The sequence below is a fragment of the Protopterus annectens genome, chromosome 3.part1 (assembly GCF_019279795.1).
Source record: "Protopterus annectens isolate FY-2018-M chromosome 3.part1, PAN1.0, whole genome shotgun sequence".
NCBI classification, from domain to species: Eukaryota; Metazoa; Chordata; order Ceratodontiformes; family Protopteridae; genus Protopterus; species Protopterus annectens.
In genome coordinates this window covers 1,728,275,671-1,728,293,254 of record NC_056732.1, presented here as the reverse complement: position 1 = coordinate 1,728,293,254, position 17,584 = coordinate 1,728,275,671, and the positions used below count along the sequence as shown (strand labels likewise).

The following is a 17,584-nucleotide window of genomic DNA, read 5'->3' as shown; positions in this document are numbered from 1 at the left end:
ATTATCCCGTACTTACTGCTGATACTGGTATCAGGAAGCTGCATTTCCTGCACGGCTATACCTCCTTCATTGGCAGCAGACGGAATTGTTTTGTCATTCTTAATGTATACTAAAAGATGCTCCACTGGGATGTGATACCCTGCAAATAAAATCAGCAGAAATTTCACAGTTAGAAAACATGCCTTCTGGAAGCCTGCATTATGTTTACAGTTACTTTTTTATAGAGAGTTGATGGACAATGTTAAATATTACATCTTTTCATGAAGAACCATGTACAAGAACTGGTGACATCTGTAGTCAAATAGATACTTTTCATGTTCTTACAAGTACATAACCACCGTATTCCATTTATGCAAAATATTGCTACATTTAATTTCTGCATCAGCTTCCGTCTCTTACTGACATTCAGAGATAGTTGTTGCTGAGAATGAACATTATTTACCTATCTTATCTCATGATATGGGAAAATGAAAGAAATAGAATAGCTAGTTCATAGTCAACCCTCATAGTAAACTGTAATTTGAGACCAAAGTCAAACATTAGACCACGGATTTAATTCATTACTCTATACAACTGACTTCTGTTTTCTCACATCCATCTTTTAATTTATTACTTGTCTCAGAAAATGAAATTCATCAAATTCAGAAGTAAAGGTTCTTTTCCAACTTCTTGTGATAAACATTCTTGCAATGGCTAGACAAGTCCATAAGATGAATTACTGTTCTGTTTTCAAGTTGACAGACTCAGGAACATTAAATAAAATAAAAATTATTGGTAGCAGAAATTTTATCTTACCACAAAGCTTGAAAGAAAAAATTCTGAAGAATTCTTTCAATAATGCACAGTTACTGATAATGTATTTGCAGTCATCTTTGGTTTATATTTTACGTCTCCCAACATACTAATTTATTGCTGGTAGTCATTTTTGCAATCTTGTCAGGAGTATAAAAAGCCCTATGTAGACATTTACAGGTAAAACCCACTAGATGATAAGACCTTTAGAAGTCCATGATGTAAGTTTTTTCCCTCTCTCCTTTTTTCGTGTTTTTTTGTTAAACTACTTCTCTGGCTCAGCAGTTACCCTCTTCAGCAGACAGTTTGCTGCTTGGACAATGGTGAAAATACACTGTCCTGATAAACAGAAATGGACAGGTACAGAAACTGTAATAGAAACTAGAATCATCTAGATCTGGCTGAAATGGAAAGAAGAATCTGAATGTTAATGAGAACCCATTAATGAGTATTACCAGAATATTCCAGTTAAGTTAATGACTGTGACCAGTGTAGAAGCATATGGGAAGAACACTTAGTGTTGGACATGGAACCTTATCAGAATATTCCAGTAAATAAAGTAAAGAAAGATGCCCACGTGGGCAGAGTGAGAAACAGATAAAGGGATGAAGATGGGGATGGAAACAGAGATAGAGATTGAGGGAGCAACAGAAATAGAGAGACTTCTAGTGGCAAACTCAGTAAAGAAGAAAGGAAACCTGAACACAGCCTGGGTTTCCCTCTGCAATCTTAATAAAGGGCTATTATGGAACAGACCATTACTGAAGTAAAAGTAAAGGAACTGCCAGAACTAAAAGCAGAAGGAAGCCATTGGCATGAGCTGCATTTTGTAGAAATGGGAACAGGACAAAAAATATTTCTCCTTATTTGTGGGTGAAGAGGCTATATCCATTACATCTGGACAGTGCACTGACAAAAGTGTTCTTAACTTTAGTATTTTGTCTGAAAATCTACAAAACAATGAACATTTTAAGAACCACAGTGGGGGGATAATACATGAAGCAGGGTGGGAGAAAATATAACCAGAAGAGAAGGAGCCCACATGAGCTGGATAGCCTCATCCCACACCCATATTCTGAGTTGAATAATTTTATTTTATTTATTTTACATTTGTTGACTGGGATAATCTGACTGGATATATGTCCATTTTCAGCGGAGGCCCGGGGAGAAAAGCTCCAAGATAATAATACACACTGAACATTTAGTAAATGCTAGTTTCAAGCAGATTACAGTCATAAGCAATACCAGCATTAAGTACATATAGTACTAACTTATTATAAAACACTTTAAAAAACATAACATTATTTACAAAATATAACATTATTTTCAAAGTTATACATACATTTATTTTATTTTATTATTTACTTATTTATTATTTGTTGACGGGGAAAGTCCGACTAGGTTACACAGAGCCTATTTTCAGCAGAAGCCCGGGGACACTCCAGAAGCATGTCTTTAGAAATGTGGGAGGAAACCAGAGCACACAGAGGAAACCCATGCGAACACAGGGAGAACATGCAAACTCCGCACAGAAGGCAATCCAGCCGAGAATCGAACCAGAGAACCTCTTGCTGTGAGGCGACAACATTAACCGCTGCACCACTGCACCAACTCCTTACACAATATTACATTCAGGTTTTAAGACACATTGAGCAGCAGTTATACAACTGACCCTTCCTGAAATGGTGTAGTAGAAAAAAGTTAGAAGTAGTTGAAAGTAAGGCACCCAAATAATAGAGAGGTCACTAGTCAGGGTTAGTGCAAGGACATAACCAATGAGTTTTGAAGTATTTCTTGAGTTTGTTTTTGAATCCAGTTAGTGAGGGTTCTAGGGTAAAGTCAGCTGGGATTCTGTTCCATGTTTTACCAACAGAGTTGGCAAACAGAGAGTCCCCAGCAGAGTAGTTGGATTTGTATGTTTGAACTAGGAGTCTAGTCGTTGATCACAGTGGCCGGGTGCTGGTGTAGGGGCTGATAATATTTTTTAGTTCAGGTGTATTTTCTGGTTGGTAAAGGACTTTATGTGCCACTATGAGCTGGTTGAACTGCAGTAGGCTAGGCAGTTCAAGCCATCCTAGGCGATTTAAGTTGTGACAGTGGTGTGTCCGGTAAGCTGTGCCTGTAGCAAATCTGGCAATGTGGTTACAGCAGGATGATAGTTTATTAAGATCTGTTTTGTTTAAGTTGGAGAATAGCGGCGAGGTGTAGAGAAGAGTTGATAGTAGATGGGAACGGGCAATTGCAATTCTAGCAAGTGGGGTAAGGAAAGGTTTGATTCTGTAAAGAGAGCCAAGTTTTTTATTAATGGTTTTGATAGTTTGCTTGATATGCGCATCAAACTTCAGGTTGTTATCAACTATTACACCCAGTAGTTTAGTTTAGGCTTCTGGGGACATGAAAGTGCCATTGTTGGCAGTTATGCTGAAGGATGGCAGGGGGGGTCCTGCATGTGGGGGAGAAGAGGAGCAGCTTAGGTTTGTTGGGGTTTAGGATTAGATGTGGATTGGAGAGACATTTTTCCACCGTATTGAAGGTATTTTGGGTTAATGTGAATAGAGTAGCTGGTGAGGTGTCAGAACAAATCAAGGTGGAGTCATCTGCATATTGAATGCAGGTAGCATCTGGGATGACTGAATGAAGGTCATTGATAAAGATGGAGAAAAGAAGGGATCCTAGTATCGAGCCCTGGGGAACTCCTAATGTGATGGGTAGGCGAGATGATAGCTTGTCCTGCCATAGGACTGCCTGTTGCCTGCCCTGTAGGTAGAATTGAAACCACTGGAGTGCATGGTTGTTTAAGGAGAAGGCCTTCAAGGTATTTATAAGCATTTTGTGGTCAAACATGTCAAAAGCCTTGGATAGATCTAGAAAGAGTGCTGAGGATAGTTTGTTATTATTGCGGTTGTGGTTAATGACGTTAGAGAAAGAGAGGAGGGCAAAAGTAGTACTGTGGTGTGGCTTAAAGCCATGCTGAAAGTTGGACAACAGCTTGTTCTGTGTGAGGTAGTGCATGAGCTGTATGTGTACACACTTCTCCATAATTTTAGCTAGAGGTCACAGAATAGCTATGGGTCTAAAGTTTGACAGTTCAGTGGAACTGCCTCCTTTATGGAGAGGTATGACATGGGAGATTTTCCATATAGCGGGTACAGTAGCTTCAGATATAGCTCTGTTGATCAAGATTGAGATGGGGTATCCTATGGTGTCAGCAGCCTTTTGCAGATAGTCTGCTGGGAGGAGGTCAATGGTGGGTCTCAGTTTCTTAAGTAGGGCATGAATAAGTTGAGTAGGAACAGGTTGGAAGGTGAAGGAGGTTTGGGTGCTGGGTGTGGCTGCATTAGGATTACAGCCATTGGGAGAGAGTTGGCTGGCTAGAGACTGGATAGTCTCTGTGAAGAAGCTGTTGAAGTTATTAGCAATGTCTACTGGGGATTTCTGTTGGGAAGCTGAGGGGGTTGGAGTGGCGGTTTGGCCTGAGTGCAGTAGTTTGTTTATTCCTGCCCAGAACTTTTGAGGTTTGTTTTGGTGTTTTTGTAGTAGTAGTTCTTTTTGTCTAAGGTTATGGATTTGTTGGTGTCATTCCTTAGCTGTCTGAATCTTAGTTGATCAAGTGGGGCTTTTGTTTTTCGGTAGTTGGCCAATGCTTTATTTCTGAATGAAATTTTGGTTTTGGTATCTTTAGAAAGCCACGGTGCAATATTAACTTTGGTTCTAATAGAGTGGCTGGGAGCATGGGAGTTAAGAATAGAAAGGAATTTGGTGTTAAAGTAAGCTACTGCTTCATCTAGGGGGGAGACTTTTTAGTACTGACCAGTTGCATGCCTTAAGTTCGTTTTGAAACTTGGTGAGAATAAAATAATAAAATGAATTCCTAAACAAGGTAAATACAGATAAAGTACTACACTGACATTAGAACACTTGTGGGGAAATCAGGACACTGCCATATTTTGGAAGGACACTTAGTGATGTTCAAAAAAATCTAGATTAGCTATTACACTGGTCTAATGCAACACACCAAGAAGGTCTATGCTGCTTTTTTAGGATGTCAAAATGCAGCACCTCATTCCAGGTTCAAACATCCACTGAATCCTAAACCTGCTACTGAAGTTCCACTTGAGCAGGTAGTATGAATCTTGTAAGTCCATCATTAGTAAAGTCTAGTAATCACTACAAACACACACTAGTAATTGCTGACTATATCACTAACATTCCTGAACCAGTACACTATAAAAAGATGATGCTAAGTCAAAGCCAAAGAATTACTAAAGAAATATAGACTAGAAAATATTGTGTCTTCCCAGTGTAATCCACCACCATTACCAGTGTTTCAAACTAAAACAATTAAAAACTTCAGTGTAAAACTCTAAAACTAATTGTCTAGTGGACCAATTTAATAAGACTCTGAAATCTATGATAAAGGAGGCCACATACATAACAATATGGGAATTATTTTTGCTGTAAGACAGCTGCCCCAAGCTTCAACAGGATTTAAACCACTTTAGTTAATACATGGTAGACAATCCTGATGTTTGTTGGCTATAGCAAAGGAGACTTGAGAAAAACATCAGAAAATCTCACTTAAACTGTGATAAGAAACCTTAATTGTGCAGGTAACAGCCAAACCACAAAAAGTAAAAAAATAAGTCCAATCCAACACGTAAAGTCTTTAAAACTGACTATTTCTTTTATTGTGTAAAAAAACACCAAAATAAGCACTTTCATCTCGTAACAAGAGACTTCATCAGATAAGAATGGTTGCATTAGGCTTATTTTTTTATGATAACAAACCTTACAAACTTGCAAGATAGATCAAAACTGTGTGTCAGCAATTTGGGAACATATGTAAAGGCACAACAGATGAAGGAGTACAATAAACATGCCAGAGAGTTTAAAAGAGGGGACAAAGTAATAGTACTGGCTCCTGTTTCTGAAAATAAGTTACTAGTGAAGGAGTAAGGGTCCTTTGAGGTGCAAATAAACTGAATTAATTGAGCTACAAAATAAGAGAAGCTGGAAAAATATAATTATAACAGATATGAACCATAAATGTGTTAAATCCATGGAAAGAAGATGAATATTCTGTACTTAGCATGGAAGGTGACACCCAAAACAATAGCAGAGTATTAAGAGAATCTGATCCATACTGTGCAAACAGACACAGCATTCTGTAAGGCCCAGAAGTAGGAAGCAAGAGAATTTTTACTGAGAAAAGAAGAGGTCATTTCTGAGCTACAAAAGGTAAGACTCCCATACAGAAAAGGTGTATGGTAGTAACAGATGACACTTTTGAACACTTAGAAGGTTATCTTATGGACAGATCCAGCCTTAGTTAGCTCTGACTTTAATAAACCCTTTACTGCATGCATTGATGTATATGAAGTAGGATTAGCAGCTGTACTATCTCAGGAATAGGGATAGCACCTGTACAATCTCAAAAAGTTGGGTTAGGAGTTTTACTATCTCAGGAATGGGATTAGCAGCTGTACTATCTCAGGAACAGGGTTAGCAGCTGTGCTATCTCAGGAACAGGGTTAGCAGCTGTGCTATCTCAGGAACAGGGTTAGCAGCTGTACTGTCTCAGAAAGAAGGTGGTAAGCAACATCCTGGTCTGCTACCTCAGCAGGAAGTTAAGTAAGGCTGAGATGTGATAATGTACTATAGAGCAAGAAGAGCTCACTATCAAGTGGATATTAACTTCTTTACAATGTTACTTGACTGCAACTTCACTTTACTTACTGATCATACACCCCTGCAATGGTTGTACAACTATTACAACATTAACACAGAATAATGCAGATGGATTTTGCCACACCAGCCCTTTCATTTTTGCAATCAGATATATAGGTCTGGCAACAGCCACACAAATGTACATGAGTTATCCTGGTCATACAACCCATCCTATGCTGTTTAGAACCAGGAGTATTAATAGTAAAATGAAATTTGTCCAGGATTCATAAAAACTGCTTAAGCAGGTGGACAACTGTGGATCAACGTGGCTCAATTGTGATTAACTGTGCTGGAAAAGTGACAATGCATGACAGTGATGTACCAGAATGTATCTCAATACTGACTGCACTGTAACAGTGACACTGCATGACAGGGACATACCACACTGATTGTATAACAGTAGGATAGAAGTCTATCATTTTTGAAAAAAAATCTAAATAACTAAGCCTTTCTAATCTAACTAGAGAATACTGTCCCTGAGCTAATCTAAACCATAACAGTAAGGCAAAGGCAGGTTTACAGTTTTTGGTGATTCCTTTTTGGGTATTCACTGCACAGCACTGTAACTGACTCCAACTCTTAACTAACTGCCCTTCAAGTGACTTCAGCAGTCTCTTTTATAGCCCAAATTAACAGGCTCAGGTGTCTTTTTTTAAAAATAACAATCAGCTGTTTGAAAAAGTTATTTTTCCTGTCAATCATCTGTTCAAATAATCACATAGCAACCAGGAAAATTCTAATGACATCACCTACTGATCAGTCGATTATTCATAGGCAGTTTGTATTTTTTTAATCTCCCTCACAAACATGTGCAAATAGAAATGTAACAAAACACTGACAGATCCTTTAAACATTTTGTATAAAAAGGGAAATATTGAACATTTTAAAAACTTATTTACACTTTTACAATTAGACATGCTGGCATACAATACAAGTTAATCTGAGAATGTACACAAATCTCCTGCCAGACATGCTAGCACAGATGACATGTTTTCATTTTCACACTAGGCATACAATTTGTCAGGCTTGTACATACCATACTGGTATCCAGTAGCTCACCACCATACTCATACCATCAGTCATGGCATGATGGTGGCAGAGCACATGTAAGGGTTACTAGACAGATGTCAAGAAGCCTACAGTTATATGGAAGTCATGGACATTCCTACACATGCACAGACCACTTTGAAGTATAATATGCATGCAGAGATGAGTGCAAGTGTTACTGTGAAGTCTATGGCTAGTCCTCATTGTCCTAAACATGTAATTGAGAGATATTTACTTTAAAATGCCTCATTAGTATAACTTCAATGGTACAAGCCCCCAAACAGTTTGATTTAAACAATTGCCAATGTGGTGCTTGTCTTCCTATCAAATCTAATTGAATAGCATCTGAATCCTAAATAAAATAATTGCATTGGTCTATACATTGAAGAACATTTGCTATGGCAAGGATCTTGAGGCCAGTGTCATGTGGACAGGGTGGCAGGTTTTTAATAGGGGGTGACTAACAGTAACCTGCTAACAAGGGGAGGAAGAGCATGGTTGATGCTTGTCATGGCTCTGTGCATTAAATAATTATATTGGCCTGTAATGTACAGAGGTGCTGTGCATCTGCAGTGGTAATGGTACACATGTCAATGGCAAGTGGGAATGATTAGATAGCTATTAGGGTTTATATTTTCATAGGTAAGTACTAGACTAGCTGCCCTTGTGGATCATTTTAAGCCTAGCCAATTTTTCTTAGTGAGAATCAAACCCTGTACCTCTTGTCTGTGAGGTAAACACCTTAACCATTACACCAACCCCCAACCCGACATGGACTATATTATGGGTTTATATTATAACATCGAAGTTGCAAAACTTCGAATGTCATAATATCGAAACCACAACATCAAAGGCTGAAAATAGCGAAGCCGCCGAACATCAAATTCTTACCTAGGGCAAGATTTCGGTGGGCCATTCTGCGGCTTCACTATTTCTCCACTGTGGTGCAATAGTTACGGACCTTAGGGTTAGGATAAGGGTTAAGGTAAGTGGATAGATAGTGATGTATGTAATGTTTAGTGTAGGGTTAGATGTAGGGTTTTGTAACTGTATGTGTGTGTATTATTTATTTTGTGTGGGTTTAGCTCCTTAGGGTAAGCGTGCAATAGTTACGGACCTTAGGGTTAGGGTGTGGGTTAAGTTAAGTGGATAGATAGTAATGTATGTAAGGTTTAGTGTAGGCTTAGAAGTAGGGTTTTGTTAAGTGTATGTGTGTGGATTATTTATTTTTGGTGTGCTTGTGTTGTGCGTGTGTTTCTCAGAACAGCAAATTTTTTCCCTGGGAAAAAATTCGCTGTTCTGAGCGTTTGATGTTATCACATTTCGAACTTCCACATTTGAGCTTATGGTGTTCGATATTTTGGAAGTTCGATTATGTGATATAGACCCCTATATTACTGGGGTTTCTCCACAGCAACTTGCTGACAGGAAGGATGGCTAGCATAGGAAGGGTTGAAATGAATGAGAGAAGACAGGCACAGGCAGAAGCAGTAATAGCCCATCATATGTATGACTGAGGGGCTGAGTGAGGTGTAGTGTGCTCACTGGTAAGTGACACAGGCACAGGTGGACGTGTTGCAAAACATCACCTCTGTATTTTAGCTCAGGTATGGTACAAAGTGTATGAGATGGGGCAGAATGATATGGATAACAGACCTGGGGTCCGAGTTAGTATATGGGGCACATGTTGGGCATAGGTCAGTGTAAGCAGATGACCAGGTGAAGATGACAACACAGTCCATCCCCAGGCTACCTACAGGACCACCATGGGGAAGTGGCCTGTGATAGTGGGGTATGATAGCCATGGTATCTTATGTAGCTACTGCTGCCATATCAGTGCATGACTGGGACAAGTGGTGCTGCACTAGTTTGTGTCTGCTCACTGACCATAAAGGTGTGTGTACCCATATTTACAGAAACATACATGTGCCAGAACAGTGAATACCCTTGGGAAGTTTTCCCAGGAAAGACCAATAGGCTACTGCAGGTTTTCATGAGCAAGGATGGTGGATTCTCACAAGGCTACAGTCTTCCAGGAATGTGTGTGTGTGTGTGTGTGTGTGTGTGTGTGTGTGTGTGTGTGTGTGTGTGTGTGTGTGTGTGTGTGTGTGTGTGTGTGTGTGGTGTGATCTGGTTGTGAATGTTAATGCAGCCAGTAGCTACAACAAATCTGCTCAAAAGGTCTGTTGTAGGTTTACCAATAAACTGGCACAAAAGAGCACACCACTGCACTGGAGAGATGGCCATGGAGGAAGGTCCATCTCCACAGATCATATTCACTGCCATGAAGGAGTTCCTGGTGTCTCTGTCTGGGAAGAGTAAAAGAACCCTGTAAACTGGCAGAGGCCTGGATGTGGGAGAATGAACTGGATGCAGGAGAATGAACTGGATGCAGCATCCCTTGTCTCTCTTGGGATGTACCAGGTTAGTATTTCCTTATGGTGGTAGTACATTTTTGTGGCATGCCAATGCCTTGAGCTCAGGGATGGTCAACACCCCCCATATCACCTCTACAGGTACATCTAAGATGCAGGCAAGAAGGCGTGGCACACGTTACATTTGTGTGCATTTCGTAACATAATTAACTGTGCTGTCACTGAGCACTGAAAAATAGGGCTATCACACATCTCACACATGATTGTCTGCTTTCAAAGATTCTTCTGGTTAAGGGGTTCTTCAGTAAGTAATAAGGCATGTCTGGTGCATCAGACACTGACAATGATGGTAGCCCAGCTAGAGCACTGTCTGAGGGCACAGTGCCACTGTCAGCAATGGTAACAGTGAAGGGATAAGTATTACACACACCTAGTGGCACAGCTCTGTTGCTTGTGCAACCTGCTCCCACCTCTCCACAGCCTGTGGAAGGAAAGGTCATGCCTAGCACCCATACAAGGAAACACCATTATCCCCAGCCAATGCAGAGCACTGGGCAGTGGTTCCATGACAGAGTGTGGGAACAAAGTTCTAGAGCAGCAGGCCGGTGGCTGCTAATGCCATGGTTCCCTCTCACATTTCAAACTGAGTGTCACAATGAGCATTACACAATGAATGTGCAGGAGAGTCATCCATGCATAGGCAAGCACCATCACCACAATGGCAGAGATGATAGGTGTACTGTTCTGCCTGAATTAAAACATATGTAAGGACTGGTCCAAATGAGTGCCTGCATGGAGAAGTTTGCCTCTATGCACCAAGGCCAGTGCTGTTCCCATGGCTGTCACTTATCTGCTTCCACTGTGGGTACACCCCTCAGGACAAGTAGGCTTAGGTCCTAGGTGGGTCTTCACATATGTCCACAATCTCAAAGGAAGCACCCAGATCTGTTCAGAACTGGTGGTCAAGGACATCACATACACAAATGCTGTAGATATACCCAACCTACTGGCTGCCAGATTCAGTGAAAACTTCACCCCTCTGTAACCCATCAGTAAATCAGGACATCTCCAGTACCTGCCCCCCTCCCATTATCTCTAGGGAACAGGTCATTACAGACCTTTCAAAGGCAAAAATACAGCCTCCATGGGACCTGATAACATCCCAGGCTGCATCCTACATGAACTTGGGTATGAACTTGCAACACCATTAGACACCTTATTCAACCAAAGCCTGAGTACTGGCTTTGTCCCAGCCAAGTGGAGGACAACCACTGTCATCCTTTTACACAAAAGTGGAGCATCCACCGATCTGAGAAATTACAGACCCATCAGCCTAACTACCCTAATCTGCAAGGCCATGGAATGGATTATCTTGCACCTCATTAACAGGGACACTGGCAACTTCCAAACATTGGACCCACACAGTTTGGCTTTGTCAAGGGGAGGTCATGTCTGCTAAATCTGGTTGACTTCTTTAAGACAGTCACCAAAGCCATGGACGAGGGAAGATGATGCACACCACCTACCTTGACCTGGTCAAAGCCTTCAACACTATTCCCTACTCTGGCATAACAGATAAACTCTCTCAACTAGGCATCAATCCATATGTTACCAGATGGGTAGCAAATTGGCTCACTGATAGAAACCACCTAATCAAAATAGTGGAAGCCAGCTCAAGCAGTAGACCCGTAATGAGTGGCATACCCCAGGGGTCGGTCTTGGGGCCTCTGTTATTCAGGATATACTTCTCTGAGGTGCAGGCCAAAACCAGTGGGCTATGGCTGACCAAGTTTGCAGATGACTGCAAGCTGGGCACGGTCATTAATTCCCCAAGTGATGTGGACATCCTCCAAGAGGGTCTCAGCCAAACAAATGACTGGTGCTAGAAACACGGCCTCAAGCTGAATGCCAAAAAATGCATCACCATCTCCTTTGGGGAGACTGGTGTCCCCATATATTATCACATTAATAACAATGTGATAAGCACGCAATCAGTCATGACTGATTTGGGCACCCAGGATGATAGCAACCTGACTTTTGACCACCATGTTGCTTCCGTTTTATGGAAAGCTTTCTATATGCCCCACCTCATAATTAAGGGTATCGCATCCAGGGACAAGGAGGTCATAATGTCCCTGTATTCTTCTCTTATAAGGCCAATTATTGAGTACAATGACCCCTTCGGCATGTACCTCACAAAGCACATGCAGCAGATGGAGAGACCACAGAGATTCCTCACTAGGAGAATCCAGGGCCTCAAACATCTACCCTACACAGATAGGCTAAAAGCCCTGCCTCTCTACTAAGTTTCATACAGACTCCTCATACATGACCTCTGTCTGGCATACAAAGCAATCTCAGACCCTGCCTTGATGGGACTGCTGCATATCTGCAAGTCAAGCTCCACTAGAGTAACTCACATGTGCGACCTTAACCTGGTCTGTGATATCAACAGGACTTGTTGGCGGGACAGATTTGTGTCCCAGAGACTACCCCATCTGTGGAATAGACTCCCTCTTCGTGTCAAGCAGAGTACCTCATTATTCCTTTTTAAGAGCAACCAGGATAACTGGATGGGAAACAGAAAATACAGCCCAAGGATTCCACCTGTGTCTGTGCCGGACAGGGCTCTTGGTGCTGACTTGTCTAAACATGGGCTAAACTCTTGGATAGCCTTATAAGGGCCTCAGGGCCAATAGCCTAGCAACTTCTTATGATCCTATATACTGTTACCTCCTCCCTCAAGCCACCTTCCAGTAGTGAAACTGGTGTGGCACACTGTGGCTACTTGCCCAGACTTAGTTTCTGTGGCAATCAATTACATGGTACAGCCAGCTGGGTGTTGTCTCACAGTTCACCTTCATCCTTGCCTGTGGGTATTGGTGCCCCTGACATTCCTAGGAGAGGTTGTACCAATGGACAGGATGTACACGTTCTGCATTATTCCCACCTGGGATCCCACAATACCTGTCAAAGCCACAGACACACAGTACAACCACAAATGCAGGAGCTATGTCTCCTGTAACCCATACTGAGCAAGTAACCACTACAACTGGACACTAATCCCCCAGGAAGCACCACCTCCTCCCTGCACTGTATACTTAGCTCCAACAATTACCCAACCATGTCACTCACTCACTTCCACATCCTTAGCCCCCTTCCACCATTCTGTGCATTGCAGAGCTCTGCTACTGTTCCCCTCCATGCCTCTGTGCATAACAACAACTGTGTTTTTCCTCCATGCTGTGTTACATCTGTGGTTGAGGTCGGATACACAACACGGCCATTCAATGCACTGTATAGCACATCCTGGATGTGATGCTACTATAACCAAACAAAAAAACAGAGCAAAGGACATGAATTCAAAGTACAAAAACAGTTGCTGTGATGCAAAGGATGTCAACACCCAGACAGGAAAGTACAGTTGTGTACACTTACCATAAATGTAGATGTTAGAGTTTATTCACTGTTGCAGTCATCACCTGCGAGTTATCCCTGCTGTGGTAGCCCTCAGCCGGCCCGAATACCAGAGTCAATGTTATTCTGTGTCAGCTGCTGTCACTTGCAGGCTGACATCAGGTCATCAGTGCTATAAAGGAAGGCAGCCAACGCCATTACATCAGTTTTTCTTGCCCTTACCAGTCACAGGCCCCCATAATATGGCAAAGAGGCACTGGTGGCCAAAAGCCACCATTAGCAACTTATGTCTCCCTAAAGAAAGATGTAAGGGGGAAGGAGGGTGGGAAACCAGGACTGCAACAGTGAATACACTGGAACATCTACATTTATGGTAAGTGTACACAACTGTACTATGTTCTTCTTGTTTCACTGTTGCAGTTATCACCTTTGGGAGGATTCCCTGAGTGATTTGTAAAAATATTTTTCTGTGGAGCTGCCATTCCTGGGGATCCAGTAAATTTCTGTTTAGGTGATTTGCCAGGATGTTGTTGATCCCTGGCAGGAATTGGGCTATCAGGTGTAGTCCCATAGTAGAGGCTGTCAGCCAGAGGTTCATGGCTAATCTGCACAGAGGGTAAGATTGGGTCCCTCCCTGTTTGTTGATGTACCACATTACTGTGGTGCTGTCTGTTTTGATTAGAAGAACCCCTCCCCCGACTTGAGATGGTGTTTGAAGGATGTCAGAGACTGTTGCACTGCCATCATCTCCTTCTGGTTGATGTGCAAGGGAAGATGCTGGGCATCCCAAAGATCTTGGGTGCACCTGCCTTCTAGGTGAGTGCCCCAAGCTATGTCTGAGGCATCGGTGGTAATGGTGTGCCTGGATGGGCAGAGGATGAAGGGGAGACACTTGTTCTTGGCACAGGCCTCTGCCCACCAGACAAACTTGGCCCTTATACAGGGGATCAGAGGGAGAGAGGTCTCTAGAGGCCGAGAGTGCTGACATCAAAGGTTCTTTAGATACCACTGAAGTTTTCTCGTGAAGCCTGGCCAGAGGGATTAGAAGGATGCAAGATGCCATGTACCCCAGGGCTTGCAGGAACTTCCTCACAGTCAAGTGACTTCTGGAAACCAGCTGGGTAAAGTAAAGAGGCAGGAAACTCTGCATTTCTGGGGATAGGAAGGCCATTTGGAATGCAGTGTCCAGCAGTGCTCCCAAGAAAATGATCCTCCTGGAGGGTGTTTGCCTCGATTTCCTCTCATTGATGGTGAACTCTAAGGAGGTTAGGAGGGTTTTGACAAAGAACAGGTCCTGGAGCTGCTGTTCTTTGCAGTCTGCATGAATGAGGCAGTCATCCAGATAAGGGTAAATCTGTATATTTCTCTGTCTGCAAAATGCTATGGCCGGGGCTAAGCATTTGGTGAATACCCTGGGAGCAGTAGATAAGCCAAAGGGTAGTGCAGAGAACTGAAAGTGTTATGAGCCTGCTCTGAAGCTCAGGAATTTCCTGCAGGATTCCTTTATGGGGATGTGGAAGTAGGCATCTTTTAGGTCTAGGGTCACTAGCCAGGCATTTTTGTCAGCATAGGCAGCAGTTGTTGCTGCAAAGACAGCATTTTGAATTTGGGGACCACCATGGAGGTGTTCAGAATGGATAGTTCCAGGATGAGGTGCCAAGTGCCCTCTTTTCTGGGAACAAGAAACAGTCTGGAATAAAAGCCATTGCCTGTTGATCTGAGGGGACAGGTTCTACTGCCCCTTGTGATATGAGAGTTTGGACTTGTTTCAAAGCCTCTGCCCACTGATTTGGAGGTAAGTCTGGGTAAAAATTATCTTTCCATTGGTCCTTTGTAACAGAGAGCCAATTTTCTTTGCAGAGGGAGAGCCTTCCTCCTAGCTTTTGGTGAGTGACAGGAGGGCAGAGGGGGTAAAGGAGTCATTGAGAGCTCTTGCCATAGGAGGGATGGCCTAGAACTCCCTGCCTAGGGGGCAGAAGTGGCCCACTGTTTGTCTCTCTGCTGTCCCTGGGATAGGGGCCTGGGAGGCCTGTCCCTGTGGGCCTTACTTTGCCCCTGTCTTCTAGGTGCAGGAAAGGACCAATGCTTAGAGGGAAAATTCCTGCTGAACCTCTGAGGTTGTACCTGAAATAAATATTTTACTGTTTGCATAGACTTTGCTTTGTCTTCCATCTTTTTAAGCACCTCTTCTGCTTTTACTCCAAACAAGTGGTCCTTATCCAAGGGTGCATCAATTAATTTAGACTTGACATGATCAGAGAGATGTTGTTCCTTCAACCATGCATGTCTCCTAATGACAGAGCCTGACACTGCTGCCCTGCTTGAGGCTTCTAGGGCATCATATCTACTGTGCAATGAGTGCTTAGCCACTTGACAAGTAGAGTGCAGTAAATCTGCTAACTCTTTTGAATTGGCACAGTCAGGAAAGGTAGAAATCTTTTGTTTTAATAGTTCCAAAGTGTGTTGTAGATATTTTAATATACGAGACTGGCAGTTGAGAGCTCTGATAGCTAAGGTTGCAGAGGTACATACTTTTTTACCCCATCTGTCCAGAGCTCTGGAATCCTTGTCAGAAAGAATAGGATTCTTAGCAAAACTAGCATTAGCTCCTTTAGGTCCCTGTGTAATGACCTCAGGGTCTGCAGCAGGAATTCTGTACAGGCATTTGTGAGAATCATGTATACTGTAATACCTGTCAGGTTTACTGGGAGCAGGAGGTACAGCGTCAGGGGCTAAACTGGATTCATGGAAATCATCATCCACCACCTCTAAGATAGGAGGTATGGCCAAGGGTCTGTGCTGGGGCAAGTCTAGAAACTCCCTTAGTCTTTTCTTAGACTGAGGGAAGTCCTGGGATTCCCAGTGAAAATGTTCCCTGAGAGTATGAAGGGTTTCCCCAAAGGAAAGGTCTTCAGGTGGGGAGGCAGAAGGAATGGATTCCTCTGCATCTGAATCCTTATAAGCAGTGAGAGATTGTTGTTCCTCTTCAAAATCTGAATAATCAGATTCCTTGGAATCCTGTTCTTTCAGTATTTCAGGAGAAGGATGTCTTTTCCTTTCAGAAGTAGTGGTCTGACTGCTCCTGATAAGGGAGATAAGATCCTCCACCATTTTAAGCATTTGGGCTTGGGGTTGTGGGGCAGAGGAAAGATGGTGGCTAGAGGTAGATTTTCTAGGAGCGGCCTGGCTTCTAGGCCTAATAGTATCCATCGGTCTGAGAGAAATGGTAGTCGGATGAGAAGATGTCAGGTTTTGCCTAGATTCGGTAGTGTGAAAGGCCTCCTCAGAAGTCAGTGCCTGCGTTGCGGCTCCGGAGACAAACGAGGCAGACACAACCAAAGGCTCAGAAGACAAAGAAGATTTCTGCAGCATACCGGACTCTGAAAGGGTCTCGGTAGAGGCCTGCGTAGATACTGTATCGGGCATCAGGGGCTGCGAAAGTGCCTCACTAAATTCCGGAGAACTGATGACCTGCTTAGCGGTAGAGTCGTCGGAAGGCTTAGCCTTGTGTGGTCTGTCTCTATCTTTATTTCTACATTTTTTTGGAATATCTACAGATTTTTGGCTGATGGACGCCATTTGGAATGTGAAGACTGAAGAGGAAAATACCTGGCTACAATAAGGGCTCTTCAATGAATGGTTTTCGCATTGGCACAGAACCAGCAATGAGGGACGTCATGGTCTGGGCCTAAACAAGTGACACAGTATGAATGGAAGTCTTGGTGTGGGATCTGCTTTGCACAGGTGAGACAATTAACTTTTTCGGACATCGGTTAGTGCAAGTATAAAGGATCCCCAACGGGGTACTTAGCTTTAGACGTTTTCAGCTGTAATTCAAACTCTGGTAGCGACTGACTAGCACAATTCCAAACTGCTTCTGCTATGGGCTCCACGGCAAGAAAGACTAATGTAATGGCATTGGTTGCCTTCCTTTATAGCATTGACGACCTGACGTCAGTCTGTAAGTGACAGTAGCCGATGCACAAAAACATTGATGCTGGTATTCGGGCTAGCCGAGGGCTACCACAGCAGGGATAACCCACAGGTGATGACTGCAACAGTGAAACATGAAGAACATCTAAACAAACAAATATTTTATTAACTGTAACATGCTTTCATTCTTCCCAACAGAACTTAATCAGAACAATAAAAAAATCATTCATTTCATTTAAAAACCCTTGTACCTCAAATTACATGATAAATAACAACCAATCATAATTAACAAT

General features: G+C 42.6%; 1 protein-coding gene across 1 annotated transcript in view; it reads right to left on the bottom strand.

The window, feature by feature from the left end:
* Positions 1-17,584, bottom strand: part of LOC122798643 (zinc finger protein 569-like) — a 784,097-nt gene that overhangs the window by 763,052 nt on the left and 3,461 nt on the right. The window contains exon 2 of the mRNA XM_044067729.1: positions 17-139. Coding sequence (XP_043923664.1) covers positions 17-139 — 123 coding nt within the window. The remainder of the gene's footprint in view (positions 1-16; positions 140-17,584) is intronic.